This window comes from Colossoma macropomum, unplaced genomic scaffold (genome assembly GCF_904425465.1).
Source record: "Colossoma macropomum unplaced genomic scaffold, Colossoma_macropomum, whole genome shotgun sequence".
Lineage (NCBI taxonomy): Eukaryota > Metazoa > Chordata > Actinopteri > Characiformes > Serrasalmidae > Colossoma > Colossoma macropomum.
Window position 1 is genome coordinate 15501061 of NW_023494797.1, and position 21913 is coordinate 15522973.

The 21913-nt window shown below is 40.3% G+C and overlaps 2 protein-coding genes across 2 annotated transcripts in view; one reads left to right on the forward strand and one right to left on the reverse strand.

Moving 5' to 3' along the window:
* Positions 1–8430, forward strand: part of apba2b (amyloid beta (A4) precursor protein-binding, family A, member 2b) — a 179701-nt gene extending 171271 nt beyond the window's left edge. The window contains exons 11-14 of the mRNA XM_036584410.1: positions 2365–2577; positions 5061–5180; positions 6521–6661; positions 8096–8430. Of these exons, the coding sequence (XP_036440303.1) occupies positions 2365–2577; positions 5061–5180; positions 6521–6661; positions 8096–8167 (546 nt within the window). The 3' untranslated portion in view covers positions 8168–8430. The remainder of the gene's footprint in view (positions 1–2364; positions 2578–5060; positions 5181–6520; positions 6662–8095) is intronic.
* A 5365-nt stretch (positions 8431–13795) lies between these two features.
* LOC118817593 (sorbitol dehydrogenase-like) lies at positions 13796–20930 on the reverse strand. The gene is made up of 9 exons (XM_036584411.1): positions 20396–20930; positions 19968–20001; positions 19721–19885; positions 19434–19593; positions 17060–17178; positions 16849–16914; positions 15824–16002; positions 15058–15179; positions 13796–14741 (listed from the first exon to the last, which is right to left on the reverse strand). The coding sequence occupies exons 1-9, from the start codon at positions 20447–20449 to the stop codon at positions 14576–14578; spliced, it is 1065 nt and encodes a 354-aa protein (XP_036440304.1). The 5' UTR covers positions 20450–20930; the 3' UTR covers positions 13796–14575.
* Positions 20931–21913: the final 983 nt, after the last annotated feature.

A 21913-nucleotide genomic window follows, 5' to 3' on the forward strand; every position in this document is an offset into this window, starting at 1 on the left:
TATTACATGGACACTTGAAATATTCAAAATGTAAACGTCCCCAGGAACTCAGTCTTTTAAACCTACCTACTTGCTTGAACATCATTTCTTTGCTGCTAGTTCATTAAGACTTGGGCTCAATTTCTGAGCTGCTGAGTGTTTATAGTGTTTATATTGGTTGAACTGACGCTGAAATGCATTTGGTGATATGACTGGTGTGGAATTGTGCAGAATTGTGTAGAATTGAGGTGTAACTTCTGCCTTGTAGACTGTCGTTGGAGTAGGAGAGTTGGAGCACATTACATTGCAGTGCATGCTGGGGACTGTAGTGCAGCACAATGTGAAACATGCGAAGACAATTAAAATATTTTTGCGGGCTGGATAGGACTGTGTGGCGCGCCTGATCTGGCCTGCGGGCCTTGTGTTTGACACATGGGTCTTAGAACCTTTACTTTAAGTAAAATTCAAATACAAGGCATACTGGATATATATATCCAGAATTAGTAATTAATTAGTAATCAGTTGAAACCTATATACACTTGAAGAGTTGTAGAATCGAAATAGAGCCATTTTATACATCTACCTGCAAAAAAAATGGTTTTATATTAATGGAAACAGTGTTTCCAAACTTTTGAAGGATAGCTAGATAGATAGAAGACAGATGTGTACATAGAGACAAGCATGGTTGCCTAAATAAATAAGCCTACATATAATAATAGAAACTCAAAACCTAGGTTGCACTAGAATGATGTAGATATCTATGACAGAACTGAACGTGTAAATCAGTTATAATTCACCCAAGTAAACCATAATCTCATCCCCTGAACCCCTTAACAAGAGCTAGGTCTACCTAATATTGAGGATGTTTGCAAAAAAAGTTTATCTAACTATCTATCAAAATAAGAAATTAAGGGCAGCCAGTTGTTTTTCAGATTCCTTTAGCTTATCCTTTAAAGCATATAAGTAATATTTTAATATTGTAGCCACTTTTCAGCAGACATTCACCTTTTTTTGACAGCAGTGCTATTTGCTGCTTTCATGCCTGTCCATCAAATATAAGAGAGTGAACCTGCAGTGAAGCGTTTTCTGAAAAAGAGTAAAGTTTAATCTCGTGCCCTCTGCCTCCTGTGCTGAAAGTATGGACATTAGAAGGCGCCTGCAGTGTTTTTGTTGTGCAGTGAAGCAGTGAGACTAATATCAGAGTCTAGTGTGCGTTTGGCCTGAGTCAGCTCCACAGTGCTGTTATTACGGCTGCTGTAGCAGATCCTTCAGCCTCCGTGTGCAGATGCTCAGTGCTGTTCAGCTTCTGCTGGATATTCAGTGCTCTGCTGTGTCCTGTTGTTTGGGGTAATGTGGTGGAGTTGATTGCGCTTCTTAATTGCCTCGCATTGTCCCTCTTCAGTGCATCCTCTTACTGGCACTCAGCACTTCACTGCTTATTACTCATTTACTTTCTTGCTGCAGAGACACATTGACTTGGCCCATTTTCATGCAATCTCTCTTTCTTTCTCTGCGGCTGCCTCTCTTGCTCAACATTCAGCTCAGTCCAGTCCAGGTCATTGCTTGCTTTATTGGCTGTTTCTTTTGTGGCCGAAGCTATTGATCTATTCACGCTCCACCCACAAATGAGTTTTCTTTTGTAGCGACTGGTGCCAGGTTGGACAAGCTTTACAAAACATTGATAAAAGTCTCATTCAATCTTATGAGAAATTATTACACTACTATCAGTATTTTTTCGCAAAAAATCCTCAATTTAGAGTGCATTAACCATATTTTGTTTGTTTTCATGTAAACCGCCACACTGTTAGAGGAGTTCATTCTTTTTTTTGCATGATCAAACTAACATTGGCAAGGTGGGAAGGCTTTACTCTAGATACTGGAACATTTGCTGTGAGGATTTTGATTGAGTGAGGTCAGGTACTGATGTTGGATGGTCAGTTCTGGATCACTCCAGCTCATCCCAAAGGTACTGGAGCTCCATCACTCAAGAGAACACAGTTCCACTGCTCCACAGACCAGTGCTGGGGGGCTTTATACCCCTCTAGCCCACGCTTGGCATCAGGCATATTGACCTTAGACTTGTGTGGCTGCTCTAAGGAGTCCCATTCTATTGGTCAGTGCATGTCTTTGGAGATTATACAAGCTGTGTGCGTGCAGTTGAACAGCTTTGTCAGTAATGGGTGCACCTTAAAGAAGCTGAATTCATTCAGCTGCCTACAGAATTGTGGAGACAGTGTTATATTTATATTTTTTGAATGTTAACAATCCCTGTGTGATGCAGTGTTTCTGCTCTTCATATATCACTTATACAGGAATAGGAATGCTATATTATTCATGTCACATCATTGACTTTCTCTCTCTCTCCCCTTCTTTCATCCTCCACAGCTGCATTTGGAGAAGCAGAAGGGAGAGATTCTGGGTGTGGTAATAGTGGAGTCGGGCTGGGGCTCCATCCTGCCCACAGTGATTCTGGCCAACATGATGAACGGAGGGCCGGCCGCCCGCTCAGGGAAGCTGAGCATCGGTGACCAGATTATGTCCATCAACAACACCAGCCTGGTGGGACTGCCACTCGCCACCTGTCAGGGAATCATCAAGGTGCACAGGCGTCATGTGGTCATCACTACAGAGTGCTTTGCAGTTGTTTTGTCTAATTCTCTTTTTAGTCTGTATATAAATAATGTAGTCTATAAGCTACCACGAGCAATAATTTTATCAGAGAATTTCTAGTGAGGATAATTGCTGCTCAGTAATGTCTTCTGGGTATGTCAGACACTAGAGGGCGCTCTTAAGTAACTTCAAAATGAATATGTTTTGTGAAAAATTGTAGATTGTAAATAAGTGCTTAATCATTTTTATAGAGAATAATGCACCTGTTTTCTCAACGCAGAACAGCATTAAATATTTTAGCACTTCTTGTAAATGTTTAAGTGCTTTGAACTCCAGTTTGTAGGACCTTCTAACAGTGAGCTGCTTTATTACTCAGCCAAAGAGCTGATCAACCTGCCAACCAATCAACACTCAGCAACACACTGCAAAAAATGGTATCTTGCCAATTATAATTATCCTAAATATAGTATACTATATTTTTCCTGTTGAGATTGTTGTAAGCTTAATTTGTAAGGCTCCAGCCTGTGCCGCCGGCCGCAGCAGAGGGCGATGGCGGCAAGGTGCCCAGTCTGTGCCGCTGGCTGCCAGCAGAGGGCAACGGCGGCGAAGTGCCATAACTTCAGGGAACTCCAATTCCCAGAAGCCCTCGGGCTGATTAGGCCCAACCAGACACACCTGTGGACTCCTCTACTTAAGGTTGTGGCAAACAGCAACCCTTTGTCACACCTTTGTAGAGGGGTGACTGGTATGGTACACAGCCCAGGTGGGTATTTAAACAAAAGGAAAGGAAAAAATAAAATTAAAAAAAAAAAGAAAAGAAAAGAGGGCTGGGAAAAAACGAGTGAGTAACTGCCCTCAGACACAAGAAGGCTTGAGCTACAAACGGCTCCAAGCCATACAAAAGGTGTTTGCTCTAAGAGCAAACATATGAAGCATGAACGCATTTATAATGGGAATGCATGAAGTCTGCGTTCCCATTATAAATAGAGTGGAAGTGTCTTTTGTTTTCTCATTATCTCTTATTTCTTGTTTCTAGTTCAGCCTTTGTTTGAGCTGCCTTCAGCGTTTCTTTTGTTTGCTGTTTTCCCGCCTTTTTTATCTCCCGTTCCTTGAGGTGTTTTACCCACTGTCGCCTGTGCTTTTCAGTGGCACAGTGGTAACTCCACGGCCTGCTGATCAGTACATCGGCAGTTTGAGCCTGGCTCTTGGTCACTTCATCCCCAACGTTACAATTCACATCCCATTACATCAGTAAATTTGTTTAACACCCTGTCTCATGGGTTTTATTTATTATTTAACTTATTGCTAGACATTTTTTATGTTTTAAGTAATTTTGTTTTTTACGGTTTGACTTTTTTTACTTTTTTTTTTGTTAATGTTTTTTTATGTTTTACTCTTGTTTTTAGTGTATTTCTACTTTGTGTATTTTCTCAAAGATTATATTTGGTGAATGGAGGAACAGCAAAGTAAATAAAACTCTTGAATCTTGAATCTAATTTTATCAAGTAAAATTATCTCACTATATTGGCAGAAAAGTGTGCTTGTTTTAAGAAATGTGCTTAAAACCAGCAAAATTATCTAGCAGTACAGTGAGATAATTTTACTTCATAAAATGACCTAAAACAAGTAAAAAATCTGGAAGTAAGCCAGATAATCTTATAAGTGCATAACCATATCTAAATGGGAAATATTAGATAAACTGACTAGATTTAAGATCATTTCACTTGACAGGATACCATTTTTTGCAGTGCAGTACTGCTAGTGTCCTACTGCCCAAAACCTGGTTGCTGTAGAAAAACAGAGATACTGATTGGCTTTCATTGTTTTTCTTTTTTTTAATGGGATACATCCTTCTACTTTCAAAAATTCCAAGTTCCCACATAAAAGAAAGTGATTTTTTTTTGTTTTTAGCCATTTAACTCCATTCAATTCCCATTCATTGAGGACTTGCTTGCAGCGCCCTCTAACGATCCGCAGTCCTATTTTTGATATAATGGTAGAAATAAGAAGTGGCCAGGCTTCCTGTAAACTGGCTGTGGTTTTACTCAATGTAGTCGATCAGCCAAAACATGTTTGGTGTCTGAAGTTTGCTTCTTTAATTTTGCACTAGAGCTTTGAGGCTAAAGTAACTAACAAGTAATGGAAGATTTTGTGCATCAGTAAATCATGTCCAGTTGTTAGGTAATGTCAAACAGACTTGCTTACATGCTTTCTGAAGGCACTGAATTTTTCATTACTTACTGGCATAATACACCCTCAGTTTGCCTTCAGTTTAAATGTCAAAATCAAATCAAATTTGCACAGTTTTCCTCAAAAGTAGCCGAGAAGCATATAGTTGATCTTTTTGCTTATATAGTTTCTGACTGTGCTGCGAACACCAGTGTAATAAAAAAAAGGATTCAAGCTGTGAAACAGTGCTGTGTAGGCGTGATGCTAATCTGTGCGCTCTCTGAACCTCTCTGATGCCTCAGGGCCTGAAGAACCAGGTGCAGGTGAAGCTGAACATAGTGAGCTGCCCTCCTGTGACCACAGTCCTCATCAAGAGGCCTGACCTCAAATACCAGCTGGGCTTCAGTGTGCAGAATGGCATTGTGAGTAGAACGAGCATAAAACCTTTCACTCCTAATCAGCACATAGAGGAGTTCCATAGTGGGGGGAAAAAAACAGGTTCTGGAATCAGTTTCTGAAATGGTTGAGAAACCTTAATGCAGTGTTATTGTTCTTCAACACCTTTTTACTATATCAGTTTGATACTTCATAAATAGGGCTGCTGTATTGACTCTGTCACATGACTGAAGCTAAGAAGCAGTGCCCATGCAAAAGATATGCTCAAATGAAATGTCAAAGTACAGCTGAATCAAGTTAACTGGGACAAAATTATCGATAAATATTGGTTTGGGGTTTATTTTTTTATTTTTTATTTTTTTTTACTATTTAAAACAAAGTGGATATCATTGTTATACTCAGTATATCTGGTACAGATTCCATTTGCCAGAGAAGGCAACTAGGCCAAAAGACCATTTCACACCAAATCCAAGTACAGATACAAAAAACAATTTCACCTTTCACATCAGAGCTCGTGTTTACTCTTGTAGTTTGTTCGCTCATTTTAGAGTTCTTAGCCTCAAGCTGAATCAGAGAGTCACCACCCACACAAACACACAGTCATATGACGGTTGAACTCCTTGCACTGGCTAAAAAATGATAACTTTGTGGCTGTTACTACTCAGTGGATCCGTTTCTTCACCTTCTCCTGTGTCCTCTGTGTTAAATTAAAAAACCGCATTGGACTTGAGGTGAAGGTTTCAGTGCATTAAAATCTACTTGGTATGAAAATACTATACGATAAACAAACATTAAATGCCAGTGTGACATTCACTCATGCATACAAAATGGAAAAAAATGATTAATTTATCTTATTGATTTCACAGCTGTTAGCCATAAATTGATAAGCAGTCTCAGCCCAACTTCTCTATCAAGACTACACTCATAGAAATAAAGGTACTAAACTGTCATTGGGGCAGTCTCCCTCTTGTCACTGGGGTGGTACCATCAAGGGTACATCTCAGTACCTTCAGTCAGGGAACATAACTGAACCATAATCCACTGAAATTATATTTTCTAAGTTGTATTGACTCCACACACCCCGTCTCGTCTCCAGGCTTTTTATTTTTTTGCTGTGTTTTAAAACATTAGGGTATGAAAAGATGCAAATACGTACTTTTCACCTGGGAAAACGTATTTAAGGTACAACCACTGTTGTATCTTTTAAGAGTACATTTACATTTTTGTACCTTTTATGAATGAAAAATGTACCTTTTTTTTATTTCTAACAGTGTAGGCTTGGGAACCATTGGGCTAGAAGCAGCTGACCCCTTCATTTGCACGTACTATCAGTTCAGTGCTGAACTCGCTCTGTTTATCTTTACAGATCTGCAGTCTGATGCGCGGGGGAATAGCCGAGCGAGGAGGTGTGCGGGTCGGCCACCGCATCATCGAGATAAATGGCCAAAGCGTGGTGGCTACAGCCCACGAAAAGATCGTACAGGCCCTGTCCAACTCCGTGGGCGAGGTGAGACCTTGAGGCGGAAGTGTCAGACGTGTGGTGGGCCAGAGAACTGCAGACTTTAATGTTCTGCCCAAGTAAACACACTTGATTCAACTAGTTTACCTCAGCTTATCAGCAAGGCCTTAATGGGTTAAACTCAGACTGTTAGAAGAAGGAAGTCTCTGCAGAGCTGTGGCCTGGAAGGAACCCAGCTCACAGAGTTTTGTCTGTCTGACCACAAGGTGTGGGCAAAATGGCAAAAATACAATATTACGATACTTTCATGACACATGATGCATATCACAGTATTTCTGAGGTTAGATAAGTAGTGCCTCGTTTAAAAATATTGTCAGAAACCGCGAGCTGTTATGCTCTCTTAGACTTTCTGCCTTGTTAGAATTCAAACTCTCAATCTTCCGCCAACTCTATGCCAGCTAGAGCATATGTGAGCATCTTGCAGTTAAACAGTGTTGTGGAAGAACTGATACCCACAATATACATAATTATACCTGCAATATACATAATCTTCTCCCTGATATACATAATTTATTGTGATAATGTTGTTATTATCATATTGCTCACCCATGTTAAATTGACCACACATGTTAAATCCTCAGATTTGCAACTAAATTTTGCTTAATATTGATTTTGCATTTTATTTTCTCCCTCCAAGGTCCATTTAGAAAGTTATTTCATGTAACAGATGTAAACAGAACAGATGTAATTATTTTTATATGACCATTTTCCAACCTCTATTTATCCCTTAGAATCAACAACAATATACATTTAAACACGGCAACTGTCCGTTATATTGCGTAAAGATTTCATGATGAATGGACCGGCAGAAATGCTCCAGAATTACTTGAAATTAAACCTCTTTGCATTAACTTGGATTAAAAGTTAAGAATGTTTGTTTTTGCCTTCTCCTGTAAAGTAACTATTTTGGAGATACTTGTTTTTCTTTGGACAGCAACGATATATATGTAATATGTAAACTGCCTCTGTTCTGAGTGGCTGCTCTGTCTGTAACTATATTCAAAAAGCAGTCCAAGCTGAAACACTCAGCATGAATGGGCAAGGATTGACTGCTGTAGGCAGAATTAGGTGGATATATGTAAATGTGCACCACAAAAAACAATGAATTCAAAATTGCTTTGCGGCTTAGTTTCTGTGTATTGATTGTATGGACTGGGGAGTGAATGGTATGCTTTTCCAGTGCTTTTCCAGCTTTAACAGTGTTTACATACTACATCAAACTCTTATTTCAATAAAGTGAGCCAAATTCAGTTTTCCATGATATGGGCCCTTTAACTATTATAAAGTCCGACTCTGGCTTTTCAATTGTAATGTCTGTTTTGTCACAGGATGAGTAAAAATACAGTTTCCAGAATGATGTTATTGCTTGAACTTTGGCTACATTATTATTAAACATTTGTTCCATCTCTCTCCTTTAAACAGATCCATATGAAGACCATGCCGGCAGCCATGTTTAGGCTCCTAACTGGACAGGAGACTCCTATGTATATATGACTGAAAAAAGTCTCTGTGACTGGTGAGGAGCCAGCGCTTACTAAAGACTTTTGGAAGACGCATCTCTGTCTAAGGATATCTGTCTTTTTGTCATACGCCAGAATCCTCCTCGCTCTTCTTTTGCTTCACAGAAAGTAACTTGCCACTCATTTTCTCCTAACATCTTATTTTACACCCTTTTTCTCATGAGCCTGTGGATTTTGTTTGTGCTATGCGTACATGCAGTGGGAGTTTGGTCAAATGGTGAAAGATTGAGCCAATGCATTGTGTGTGTGTTTTTTGTTTTTTTGTTTTTTTTTCCTATATGCAAATAAGAAAGGGGAGCTTCTGTATATTTGTTTCAGCTTCCCTCATTCTTTTATTTATTTTGTATTAATGATAATGTATGTGTCTTGCTCCTGTGTGTGGACTTTGTTGGAATGTTTGTGCTGTATATATTTACTCATTCTGTCACAAGATAGGAATTGAAAAGCCAGGGTGAGAAGTCCACCCATGTAATGCCCAAAAATAGCAAGACTGGAGGCTGTATGAGAACTGGAAAGAAAAGTTGTTCCACTGAAAAAGAGAAAAAAAGCTGCACAGCTTTTTTTTTTTTTAATACATACATTTCTAACTCTTTTAACAGTGTGGCCTCCTGTGCTAACAGCAAATTCAACTGTAATTGGTTTATTCTCAGGAGACTCTACTAAGCTGAATTTGAGGGCTCGTCTAAGTCCCTTATCTTACATTTTTCTTGGATTTAAATTTTTGCCGCTTATAACATTTTTTGTGGGGTTTTATGTAGCAAAAATAGTTCTAATTCATTTTCACATGACTATTTTCCAACCTCAGTTTCAGGCTGCTTTTGTCACTGTGCCTTTAAGACTGATATATGTAAATTATCTCAATCACTGATCTGATTGGCTGCCCTATATTGTGCCACATTCAAAAAAGCAGTTTGCAAAAAAGCACTGCTGTAGGCCGAATAGGTGGATATATGTAAATGCATTGATTTTTGTGACATCACAAAAACTTAAATTCAAAATGGACTCTTTAGCTTCCATACATAAAGTGTGTGGACTGGTACATTTTTGAAAGTTGAAGTGTGTTTATGTACTACTTAATTAAAAATAAATAAATAAATAAATAAAACTGGCTTTCCATGGGCCCTTTAAAGTAGTTTTATAAGCTATACACCAAAACCAACAATACTAATGTAAAACATTATGACCTACATACTGTATGACCTTTAAAGGAATAGTGCTATGGAGCTAATATGGCTCAAAAGTAATGGAAGTCTATGGCACACAAAATCTTTTTGACTAAAGACACAAACTTCACACAAACTTGTCTTGACTACTTTTTTTCAGTTTAACCTTTGCTTTACTACTTAGCTTACACTGCTAAAAGAGTTGAGTTTAATTATCATGGAGCTGAAACTACTCGAAAAAAAATGCATCTGCACAACTCTTCTAAGTCGGAACAACTTAAGCTTTCCGTGCAGTGAATGTTGATTTTACTTCACTGAACATATCGAGGGCTATACTTTACCATCTGTACATACTCTTAATACTTGAGATAGTGTAGCAACAGCTGTGAGAAGGAACGTTCTTACTGAGATGAATGTCTCATGCTTTTCAGTCTTCAGTTTAGCAGGAAGTAAACTTGGAAGCCTTTACTTGAATTCAGCTGAGAATAGGCCTCCTACACCCAATACCCAGCAGGAGGCCTAAAACTACTGATACACTAATCTCAATAAGCAAATAATGAATGACATTGTGAGACAGTGATTGCTTCAATATAAGGAATATAACAACAAAACAGATTTTCTACATCCTCGCCAGAATATACCCCTCCAATATGTCTTCATGATAATGTTATAGTCCAAATTCAGCACATTCTGAATTTGGAAGAATGACAGGTTTTCGAACTGATGTACATACGAAGCCACAAGCATTTGAAGGGAATGTTTTTTTTGTATCCTGATTTATCATCGGAATATGGAGTCGTCTTCATTTAGTGGGCATTAAATCAAGGGAATAATTTTAAGACTACGGTTTTTTAACATGGGAGTGTGCAAATCTTTTGTAATGGACCACATGTAAAACACTAGCTGGTTTATCCTTCCACACCGTAATAATCAATTAAGCCTAACCAGTAACATACTGTAAATGATGACTTTTATTTTGAAGGCATACATGTGGTATGACATTTGAGATTTTAGTTGGTAAACCTTTCCTGTAGGTCAGTGTTCATAAGGCTACATGACATCTAAGCTCATCATGACAACTGACATAAATCTACATTAACATTTATAAAGGTGTGTTGTATTACCTGTCATAAAGGTTGCTTTTGTCAAGTTGACATACCTACGTCAGGTGACATGTTTTTGGGTGAAATGACAGCATAACAACTGACTTTGTAGCTTAGTGTACACCAATGAGTCAAAACATTATGATCGCCTGCCAAATATGCTGTTGGTCCTCTGCATGCCACCAAAACAGCTCCAACCCACTGAGCAGCAGAACCTCTAAGTTGTGAGGTGGAGCTGCAGATCTGAGATGGATATGGATCGAACGTCTTGTTCCAGCAGATCCCACAGATGCTGGATCAGGCTGAGATCTGGGGTATTTAAAGGCCAGAGCAACACCTTGAACTCTTTGTCATGTTCCTAAAACCATTCCTGAACAATGTATGCAGTGGCAGGGAGCATGATCTTGCTGAAAGAGGCCACTGTTATAGGGGAACACCACTGCCATGAAGGGGTGTACCTGGCCCGCAACCATCTTTAGGTAGGTGGCATGTGTCACACTGACGTCCACATAAATGCCTGGACCCAGGCCCCAGAGCATCACACTCCCTCCATTGGCTTGTCTACTTCCCACAGTGCATCCCTGGGGCCATCACTTCCCCAGTTAAACAGTGCACATGTACTCGGCTGTCCATGTGGTGTAGAAGTAAACCAGAGTTATTGGTCCAGGCGACCTTCTTCTGTCTCCAAGATGTAGTTCTGATGGTCACATGCCCTTTGTAGGTGCTTTTGATGGTGGACAGGGGTTTCCATGGGCACTCTTGACTGGCCTGCCATCGGCCCCATACGCAGGAGGGTGCGATGCAATGTGTTGTGCCACTTTCCTCCAGTAACAATCATTAAAAATTTCCCTGACTTTTGCCACAGTAGCCCTTCCATTGGTTCGGACTAGGTGTGACATCAGTGAGCCTTGGGTGTCTCCCCTCGGACGACTGTCAGCAGGAACTTACCATTGCTGACCGGGAGGATCCCCACAAGCCTTGCTGTTTGAGATACTCTGACCTAGTTGTCTGGACGTAACTCTTCATTATCATCGTCTTTAACTGCTTAATCCAGATTGGTAGCAGTTGGAAGAGCAGAGAATCCCAGACAACCCTCTCAACCTCCCACACAAGCTCCGGCTCCTTCTCTTCCAGTGAGGTTACATTTCCACATACCACGAGTCATTTTCTGCCGCAGGGGTCCATGCTGCCTAGGACCTCCCTGCCATCTCCCACCGCCTATACGGCACTGTACCAGTCCCCCCCATGCTGGACCTTGCGGGTGGAGGGCCCAACATGGCCCCCCCACGTTGCCTTTTCAGGCTGAGCCTGGCTGGGTTACATGGGCTGTCCGGCCACCAGGCACTCGCTGAGGATCACTACCCCCTGGCTCCAGGAGTAGGTCCCAGTAAGCCTCTCTCGGGCAGGGTGCACAATCTCTTAGTCATGGAGGATTTTGGATCAAGTTAGTCTGGGTCTTCACTCCAGACCTGTTCGCCTTGGGAGACCGTACCAGGAGCATACTGCTCCAGACGACTTGGCTCTGACGATTGCTAGACCACAAAAGCCCCTCTGCCATGGCAAGGCCCCAGTCCAGGAAAGGTGGATGTAACTATTTGACCTCAATATGTCTCAAAAAGCGGGCATATGGAACCTGTACGCTAAATGATGCCTATTGGAATAAGCCTTTAAACATGTTTATATGTGTCTGTGCCAGTTGTCATGAAGGGCTTATGCAGGTGTAATGTACCGTTAGGAACACTCTCCTACAGTAAAATGTTACCACTTATTTTTTATGTGTGCTACGTCCATTTTTGTGCGTGCTTGACGGAAACTCGAGTCATTTGTGAATGTAAATGTGTTGTTAATAGTGTGTCCATTACCTTGCGCAGTATTAGAATGTCTGTACATAAATGCGAACCTTGTTTAGTATTGTGCCCATGTAGAAAGCCACTGGCTCTAACACCTTTGTGTCGGGCTTGTGGAAAATATGTTCACACTGTGACCAAAAGCCTTACCGCTGAGTAAGAAAGCTTTTGAAAATGTAATAAAAGGTGAAACGAGAAAAGCCAACAAAATCACAGATAATTACCTGTCTGCATGCAGCCTACAATGTCATTGTGACAATCCCAAAAAACAATAAAGTGTAACATAACCCCTTGCTGGGCTCACTTTGTGCTTTTGATTCTTGGCCTTTGGAGCAGCTGTATGCACTTGGTGACTGGGTCCGTTATTCGTATGATCCGGAAGCTTGGATCCACACCGGTGCCAGCATCTTCCAACCATGGCAGCATTCCGATCATTAAAATAGCAACAATAAGTGGAGAATTCAGTTGTGGAAGTTTAATTCTTTTACAGAACTGAGCAGAAGCTGTAGGCCTAAAATTGTGTGATCATTCATTAGCCCCTGTCGGCCCCTGGTGGTTAAAGTAACACACTGCAGCTTGTGTAATATCAGTTTTAACATTAAATCCACAGTTTGAAACCTAATGTGCAAAATGGGTTCTTTTCCAGGAGCAAAACAGACATGATAAACTACCTGGGTTTATGGTTTTGGTAACAATAGATACTTTTTTTCTCTTGTACAGTGACTTAAAATTAATTTTAAGTGGCATTTTTAGCATATATTCATAAATGTCTGCTTAATTCAGTCACTGAGCGTGTCATTAAGTCATTCAGAGTGTTTTACAGTAAAATGGCGCAGTGTAGAGACTTAGAGAATCAGACCACTTTACAGTGGTGGTGACAGGAAATGGGCTATATAGCCATTTTATTTACTATCCAAAATGATCTACATGTATTATTTACAGTGATAAAATAGTGGTACAAATGAAAAAAAATAAGCCTCTTTGCCCCCTGCATGTCCCTGTGTGCCATAAATGTATTTTTAAAAAATATCTTTTGAGCCAAAAGCTTATCTTAAAACTACCATAAAACAACGTATCATGCATCAGATAGTGTATTCCTAACTATTTAGTGTAATACCTTTCTGTGAGGGAGCTTTTAAAAGCATTAAACTCTTCAGACGTCTGGTTCCCATCACCACCACTGTGAACACGTCTGACTCAGAATCTGTAAAACGGAGTATTTCACACCAAACCACTCTGAATGACTTTGTTTATCTTTGTAAGAATTTATGTTAACCTACTTACATCACAGAGTTTCTGTCTGTTTATGTTCCAGCACGTGATCTGCAGATACTGACCTTCTACAAACACCCTTATAGTAAATTATAGTAAAATACAGTGGTGTTTATCTTTTAATTTGATCTGTGTCATTTTCTTATACGATTCTAATACTTATAATTTGTATTTTCTATTTGTAATTTCTATTTATTTTAATTTCTATTTATTTAAAGAACAAATAATGTTGTTTATATTGTGACCTGGGCTACAGGAAAGTACTGGAAATGTACTAGTGTGTTTTATGTATTCACTTAGCCCAACATCAGATATAAGGGGGAAAAAAGATGGTTCTTCAGGGGTTCTTTAGTAAAGACAATGGTTATTTATAGAACCATGCATGCTTAAAGTTCTTTGCATGATGAAATGCTTCTTCAGACTGGGTTGTATACGGTCAGATAAGGGTCAAAAAAGAAAAGTCATTGGTCAAAAAATCAGAATCAGAATGAGGAAAAATAAATCACGATTAGAACATCTAATGGACAAAAACCAAAAGATGGAAAAGGCTGAAATCTAATTATCCAGCAAATACAATAAAGCAGCTTGGTCTATATGCCAGCATGTGTGGACAAAAGACCGTGTAGCACCTTTTCAGCTGCCCACACCCCACAGAGAGGCCTGCTCTCTTTAAAGGTCATCTTAACCTGTAGAGGGGGCACGCTCACAGTACAAACGTTAATAGACAACTGACACTCTAACATTCTGACAGAGTGATTGCCATATAAACCTGGTCACAGTTATGTTGTGACACATTTCTAAAATAAAGTGCTCTTTTAATACTTTGGTAAGTGTGAGAGGTGGCCATTACAAAAGCATATAATCTTTTCATTGCATTCAAAGCTGCAAACTGCCATGACTAATTACAGAAGATTATTTCTAAGAATGACCATACTGGGCAGAGTAGCGGGGGCCATAGCATTAATAAATGACTGTGGTCAGTGAGGGGTTCTGGGTCTTATGGGTTCTGGTCGTTTTTGTCGCATTTCAGCATGACTTTGACACCAAGTCTCTGACGTGTCGTCTCAAAGGCCTGGACAGCCTGCCCCAGTGGAAAGCGGTGGGTGACCAGGGGCTTCACGTCGACCTGCTTAGAAGCAACCATGGCAATCGCCAAAGGCCACCTGGACACAAAGCAAGAAGTGAATACTGAATATACCTATACATTGTATTTCCCCTACATACCTTCATTTAATATTCTATACAGAATTATATCATTATTAGCAGTGCTACCATCGCTAGTAGTGAAAGCTGTTTGGCTAAGTTATGCAAAAGAGGTAATACACAGACAATCATGGTAACCAGTCAACACTAGATTTTATTCAGTGATAGGCAGGTTAGCAATTTGGAGGGAAGTATTCCTTGCGAATAAGTGAGGTTCTTCTAAAACGTGACGCTAAAATGTTTTGCTTACATGAACATGGTGTACTGTAGACTTACGTGTTACAGTAACGACACACGCCTTTGATGTCAACTTCTCTGACAGCTGCATTGAGGAGAGGCACGGTGGTCATCTTTTCACCAAGCCCCACCAACACCACTACTCCCCCAGAGCGAGTAGCCTAAGGATAGTACACACTCAGTTCTTTCTGATGACTCTTCCATGCAGATCACACTTGTGCAAGCAACACTGCACAGTAGAATGGTGCACCACCACTCATGTGTCAGATAAACCTTCTTGCAGGTCCTTTGCTGTCATATGGGTGTTTTGCTTTGCCTTTCTGGCCAGCATACAAGCAGCTCTTGGTCTTCCAGATCTTGCCTTCAACAGTTCCCCTTAACTGCCATTTCTGACATGACATTTTAGACAGTGAACACTGACAGCTGGAAGCACTCTTTTCTATCTTTTTATAGCCTTCTCCTGCTTTGTAAACATCAATTATCGTTTTCAGATCCTCAGCCAGCTGTTTAAAGGAGCCCATAGTTGTTGCGTGTTAGCACAAGGTTTGAGGAGTATGAGAAAAACTTATTACGCTCATCAGCTGAGAATGCCTAAGAACAATCCTTAACCCTGCCTAACCAAATATACAGTTTATCAAATATAAACATACAATTTATCAAATATAAAGTAACTGTGCTAACTTGTTTGCTGCAGAGGTTGTGTTTACTTCTTTTCACTTCAGAAATGAAATATATAAGTGAAGTAGAGATCAGTGTCTGGAAATGCACTGAAAGAATTCATTTGATTCTAAATATACAGACTCACATAGATGGCTGTCTGAATGCCGCTCTCTACGCCGGTGCACTCTATGCTGATGTGAGGCATTCCACTCAGCATGCCCTCCACACGTCTGGCTATTTCCTGTGGAGCATCCTCTCTCTTCACAGGAAGAAGGAAGTCAGCTCCTAGGTCCTTAGCTTTAGCCAGTCTCTCAGCAGAAAGATCTCAGGGCACAAAAATGCATTTCATTTAGAAACACTTATTCAAAGAAAATATTTTGTTTCCATTTGCAGTAACCTATATTTGTCATTATGGCCCTTTTCCAGGACCTCCCTGCCTTTCCATGTGCACACATGAAAAGCCTGAGGCATCAGAAAGACCCCCAAAATGACTATACCAGGCAAACCACTGGTCAGCAAGAGGTTGCAAAGTGGGCTACAGAGGAAGAGCCAAAAACGGGCAGGCTAGAGCAGCTTAAGTAAAAGCCCTGACAAATTTAGCCAATGGTATGTGTAGCAGGCAATCAAATGAGCCTGCTACATATAAATGCTGGTGATTTGAGACTGTGGCCTAAGCTGGACTTCATGGCCTGCCTGAACCAACACTGTGCTCAATTAAGTCAGGGCTGCTAAATCCTGGACCTGGAGATCTAAAACCGAGGAGAGTTCGGATCCAACACACCTGACTGTTAACATTCAGATGTGCCTGAACGCCTTTATTATCCGGATCAGGTATGTTAGAACAGGGTTAGAGCTGGACTCTGAAGGGCGGTAGATCTTCAGGACCAGGAATGGACACTTTGGCATTAAATAGATGACTGCTATTCAACTTTGAAACACTTTAGGTTCCAGGTTGGCATATTTTATTTTTATTTTTGAGCAATATCCAAATTTACATTCATTTGTCCTTGTAATGAGAAGCTATCAGAGCTTTGAGGTGCATTATATGAAGCACTACAGTTAACTCGGTATATTTAAAGGCCATTCCTCCCAATTTACAGTTCATGTGTGCAGGTAAGCTGTATTTGTCTTCAGAACTTTAAACATAAGCAGGAACAATTTGTGACTTACCACTTATTATCACTTGAGATGCACCCATGGCTTTAGCTACTATTAGAGTTACCAGCCCAATCGGTCCTGTCAAGAAACAATGGCACCTTGGTAGACTTGTGTAGAAGCATTTAATCAAATACAATTCAAGAGTTTAAATTAGGCAGCGCTACTCAACTCCATACACAGTTATGTTATTAGAAAAACTTAAGGGTCATCAGAAGGTGCTGACCTGCTCCACAGATGAGCACCGAGCTGCCCAGGGTGACGCCAGCTCTCCTGCAGGCGTGGATCCCCACAGACAACGGCTCAATGAGCGCACCTTCCTCATATGTCACATTATCAGGGAGTCTGGATTTGAAATAATGATAACCGCAGGAGGGTCAGTGATGTAAGGCATGCCCAGTCTATCCCAGTCTTTGTGATTGGAAAATTTGAAAGTAACCACAAATACAGTTGACAAATGTGATGCCACATGTATCAATGTGATGGGTGTGATAAGGTTTTCTTGACTCATATTCAATGTTAAAGAGTTCAAAGTACTCTTGGATAAAAGTCCCATTTAATAAGTAACTGTTTACATTGCTGTTGTGTAATATCTTTATCATGGAAATAAACCTGATACAGATTAAGGTGTGCTAATGTTTGCTGCTGGTGTCAGGAAAGTGCTGTTACACTCCTTATGCTAACACCAATATCCTTCTTTCTTTCACCAGGACACTTAATGTCTGATGTGAACACCTGACCCATTGCCAAACAGGCCCTTTAGTCTTTCAAAATGTGTCCCAAATTAGCCTAAACAGTCCTGCAATCCTGTAAAGGCTCCCACACTATAGCTGTGTTCCAAAAGCTGGGCTGTGGTTCAGGTGGGATGCATTTCACTGCAAAAAGTGGCATCTTGTCAAGTATAATTATCTTAAATATAGTCAATAAATCTAATATTTCTCCTGTTGAAATTTATGCAAGCTTAAATTGAGATTATTTCATTTGTTTTTAGACACTTGTTTTAGGTCATTTTATTGAAAAAATCTCACTATATTGGCAGAAATTGTACTGGTTTCAAGCACATTTTTTAAAACAAGCAAAATAAAAGATAAAAAGGTCATTTTACTTAATAAAATTACTTAAAACAAGTTCAAAATGTCTAGAAATAAGTTAAATAATCTTACTTTAAACTTGCTACAATCTCAAAAGGATGAAATATTAGATTTAGTCACTGTATTTAAGAATTTTATTTGACAAGATGCCACTTTTTGTGTTCTAGGCCGCTTTGTCATCGAAGTCTGTTCTAATCAAAAGGATTCTGCAAAAACAACTGAGAAAAGCAGTCTGCAATTTTCAAGGACGCAGTATCCTTCTTGGTCTTGTGTTGCCCTTAATCATTTGCGCACGTCTGATTCGAAGAAAACACTGGTAGATGAAACCAACTGCTACACGCTGTTTAAACAGGCCAGTAAAATGTACAGTAAATTATCATCACTGTCCAGAAAACGGTTATAGGTGAAGATGTTGATGATGCAAAAAATGTTCTGAATGTTTATTGTAAGTCAGTGTAATGAGATTTTTCACAATTGATTATGTACTATTTCTATTGGTCCATTAATCATGAAAATTTGACACAAGTGCAGCTGCTGCGCTCAAATGGGCAGAAAAATAAAAAATTGAAAAAATGTAATCCTTTTTTTTTGGATTGCGATGATATAAAGTATTTTGTAACAGGTTGTAAATTGTAAATGGGTAATGCAGGGTGTGAAATGCCCCAGCTTTTAGTGAACTGATGGTATTTCATCTCAAGTGAGAGAAAATATTCTCAATATATGTCATCTTCTTAAGGTCTAAACCATTTTCATTGTAGGGAGCAAATGTCAGAAAGGTGAAACTGGTCGCACTCTCACCTTGCCCGATCACTTCTTCGTTTGTATTTAAATGACCCTTTGTCTCACGACCTTAAGGTTATACCATCAACCCCCCCTTATCTCTACCCCCTACATCTCTATTCATATCCCCCGTCTACAACCCCTCCTTACCCCTCCTCAAAGTCCTTTTGTTCTTCCGTCCCCCTCCTTAGTTTATAAGGTTCTTCTAAAATATTCTTGTTAGACTGGACTGCAGACTGGACTAGACTAGACTGGTGACCAGACCAGACTGGTGACACACTGATAACCAAGTTGTGCCCCTGCATGATTGTCTGCATGCACGTGAATAAGACTAGACTCCTGATAATGCTGACTGACTGCTGATCGACCACGCTGTACCCATACTCTGTATGTGGAAATAAACTCCAGTCAACGCCTAAGCTCCAGTCTCCTGACTCTTCTTGCCGAATTTCTAACACAAGCAAATTCATGTTTTACTCGCCACATTACATCAATCAAATCAAGGTTTTCCTTGCCAGCTTACTAACATTCACATCATCAATTTCTCTGTCAAATATTTTGCGCTGACTCCTTTCTGATGGCGTGACAAAGCAGGAAGGAAGACAGTTCTGTTTTGCTTAGCCTTCAGAGGACACAGCTACAGAGCTCTCACCTTTCTCTGCTGTAGCACAGCTTTTGCAACACAGATTATACATCATGACGTTGTGCTATGACTGCTAAAAAACTGACTTGTAGCAGAAGCTGGCGCTGTGTTTGTAGTATCTACAAATGGTCCCATCATCAGGTGGTCTTCCATAGAAGAATATGTTGGGTGACAGGTGGTAATGGCCAGATTTGACAAACTCATCCATTTCAGAGGGCACTGCTGGTTCAATGGCCACCCGGTCTCCTGTGGGTGACAAAGCAAGAGGACAAAGTCAAAAAAACAAACAAACAAAAAAAAAAAGCTGTGTTCTTTTATACATTTCTACCAAAACGTGGCTCTGTTTGTTGCAGCAGACTGTGGGGTCACTGGCCTGGTTTAAGATGGGTCACCCCGGTGCCCACTCTGAGCACACGCCCAGCGGCCTCGTGGCCCAAGACCATCGGCTTCTTCACGACTGAGTCCCCAATCCCCCCATTTTGCCAGAAGTGCACATCAGAACCGCAGATTCCCACTGAGTGCATCTGGAGGAGAACTTCTGCAGGAAATAAACAACATAGGACTCAGCACAGCTAACATTACATTCACAGGGAAATGATATACTGCATGACTGTCCATACCATTTGGTCCAGGCTCTGGTACCGGACGCTGTTCCTGCAAATGCACAAATGACAGTAGTAAACTGGCAAAGCCAAAGTGCTTGACTGGACCGAATGCCCACTCAGCTTCTTTAATGGGGCATTTCAGCCAACCCTTTTTGAGACTGTAATGATCCAAAATCAGAAGCTGACCTAACTAATGCTGAATGCAATTAAATCCTCACAGCAATGTTCCAACATCTAGTGTAAATCTTCCCAGAAGAGCAAAACCTGTTCATTTCAGAAGAAACACTGTTCATTTCAGAAGAAACTCTGGATAAGGAGGTGTTTACAAACTTCTGAACCTTTACAGTGAAACCTGCAGCGCTGCTGACTGAAGCAGTGAAACTTCAGCTACAGGTCATCTACTTCAGTTCACTACAGCTGCAAGATGATTTAGACCGTCATACCAGCCTCAGATCGCCTTTCCCATGCAAAACCACGGAGAGGTTGTCCGTGTCCATATTTACTCCTAGTTGTCCTTATATGGGTTGAATGTTTGTTGAATAGTGCATTAAAACTGCAGTTAATACACTGAAAAAGCAGGTCAGTGGGCGGAGAACTGGCCAGCAAAGCACATTCAAGGTGGTCAACGCTGCGCAGCACGCATTTAAGATGACCAAGAATCCAAGAGACATGCTGAAGTAAAATGATTGCTCCTGGTGAAAATTCACAATGGCAGTCTTTAGGGCTTTGTCGACCCCTGGTGGTTAAAATGCCACACTGCAGCTTTAGAAATACTGCGTACTTGTATATAGTTTCATTTATTTTCTCATAGTTATGATCATACAGTACTGACCACTCCCCCTGCTGAACAGAAACAGTACAGATCTAAACCTGCTGAAAAAGGATTAAAACCTTTAGCTTTTTAATGGGAATTGGCTTAATGGTTTCTAAAACAGACCACTAGTTTCCTGTAGAACACCTTAGAAAACCATCAAATGCATTTAGTTTAGTTGAAGCCTCAACTAAAAATAATCAGTTTTTCAGTATTTTACAGAGACCCGCTGGTGACATCTTGCATAAATGAAAATAATGCGTGGCCACAACTTAGTAAGCTGTGATCTCGTTCCCACGGCATACTAAGTCATGACCACGCATTAGGACCTTGCTCCCACGCATTAATAAGGCGTGGCCACATTATTTTTATTCACACAGGATGTCATCATCAGGGCTCTGTAGTATTTAGTGTGTCCACTCTTTACTTTAATTACAGCTTCTATCCTTTTTGTGACACTTATTTTTTAGTTTTGTGTTTTTTTGTTTTTTTTATTATTAATCTGGACGTTTTTCTACACTTTAGTTGCATCACAATCCAAATAACCTCAAACACGTTCAGTGGTGTTGAGGTCTGGACTCTGGGGTGGTCAGTCCATCGTTCAGCTTCTTTGTTTGATGTGTCCGTCTCCTTTTCTCAGTGAGGTTCTTCTTGAACAACTACACATCCTTCAGACCCATAGCACTGAGTCGTCTTCTCACAGTGGAAGGATGGACAGAAACACCTGTGGATGTTTTCAGATCTGAAGCAGCTTGATTTTCTCCTCTCTCTCAAAGATGAAAGCTTTAAGTGCTGTTTATTGGATGGAGACAGTTTGGTGGCCTGTCAGCTCTTCCACGTGGTTGTTAGGAGTCTCATTCTCTCTGAAGCTTTTTATCCTTTTTTGAACTCCATCTTTGGACACTCCTTGTTTTTCATTTATTTTCTTTTTACTTTCTCCTGCCTTGTGCAAGTGGGTTATCTCAAATCTCCTGAAAAATGAATAACTTGTAATTAATTGCTGTTTTGACTAGGGAAAAAAAATAAATGTGTGGTCTCTGACATTTACACAGTACTGTAACTTTAATTGTTCTTGGATTAGACAAATAGCTATTCATCCTCCTGACTAGGTTTCTGAAGCTGTGCTAGGCAACAGTAAGTGGAACATTTA

Excerpts from the sequence above, each read along its gene's own strand:
- LOC118817593 (XM_036584411.1), bottom strand. The coding sequence starts at position 20,449 with ATGGACACGGACAACCTCTCCGTGGTTTTGCATGGGAAAGGCGATCTG. Across the intron at positions 16,915-17,059 it reads GGTGCTCATCTGTGGAGCAG|GACCGATTGGGCTGGTAACT; the intron begins GTCAGCACCTTC and ends GTTTCTTGACAG. Across the intron at positions 15,180-15,823 it reads GCATTCAGACAGCCATCTAT|GCTACTCGCTCTGGGGGAGT; the intron begins GTGAGTCTGTAT and ends TACTATCCTTAG.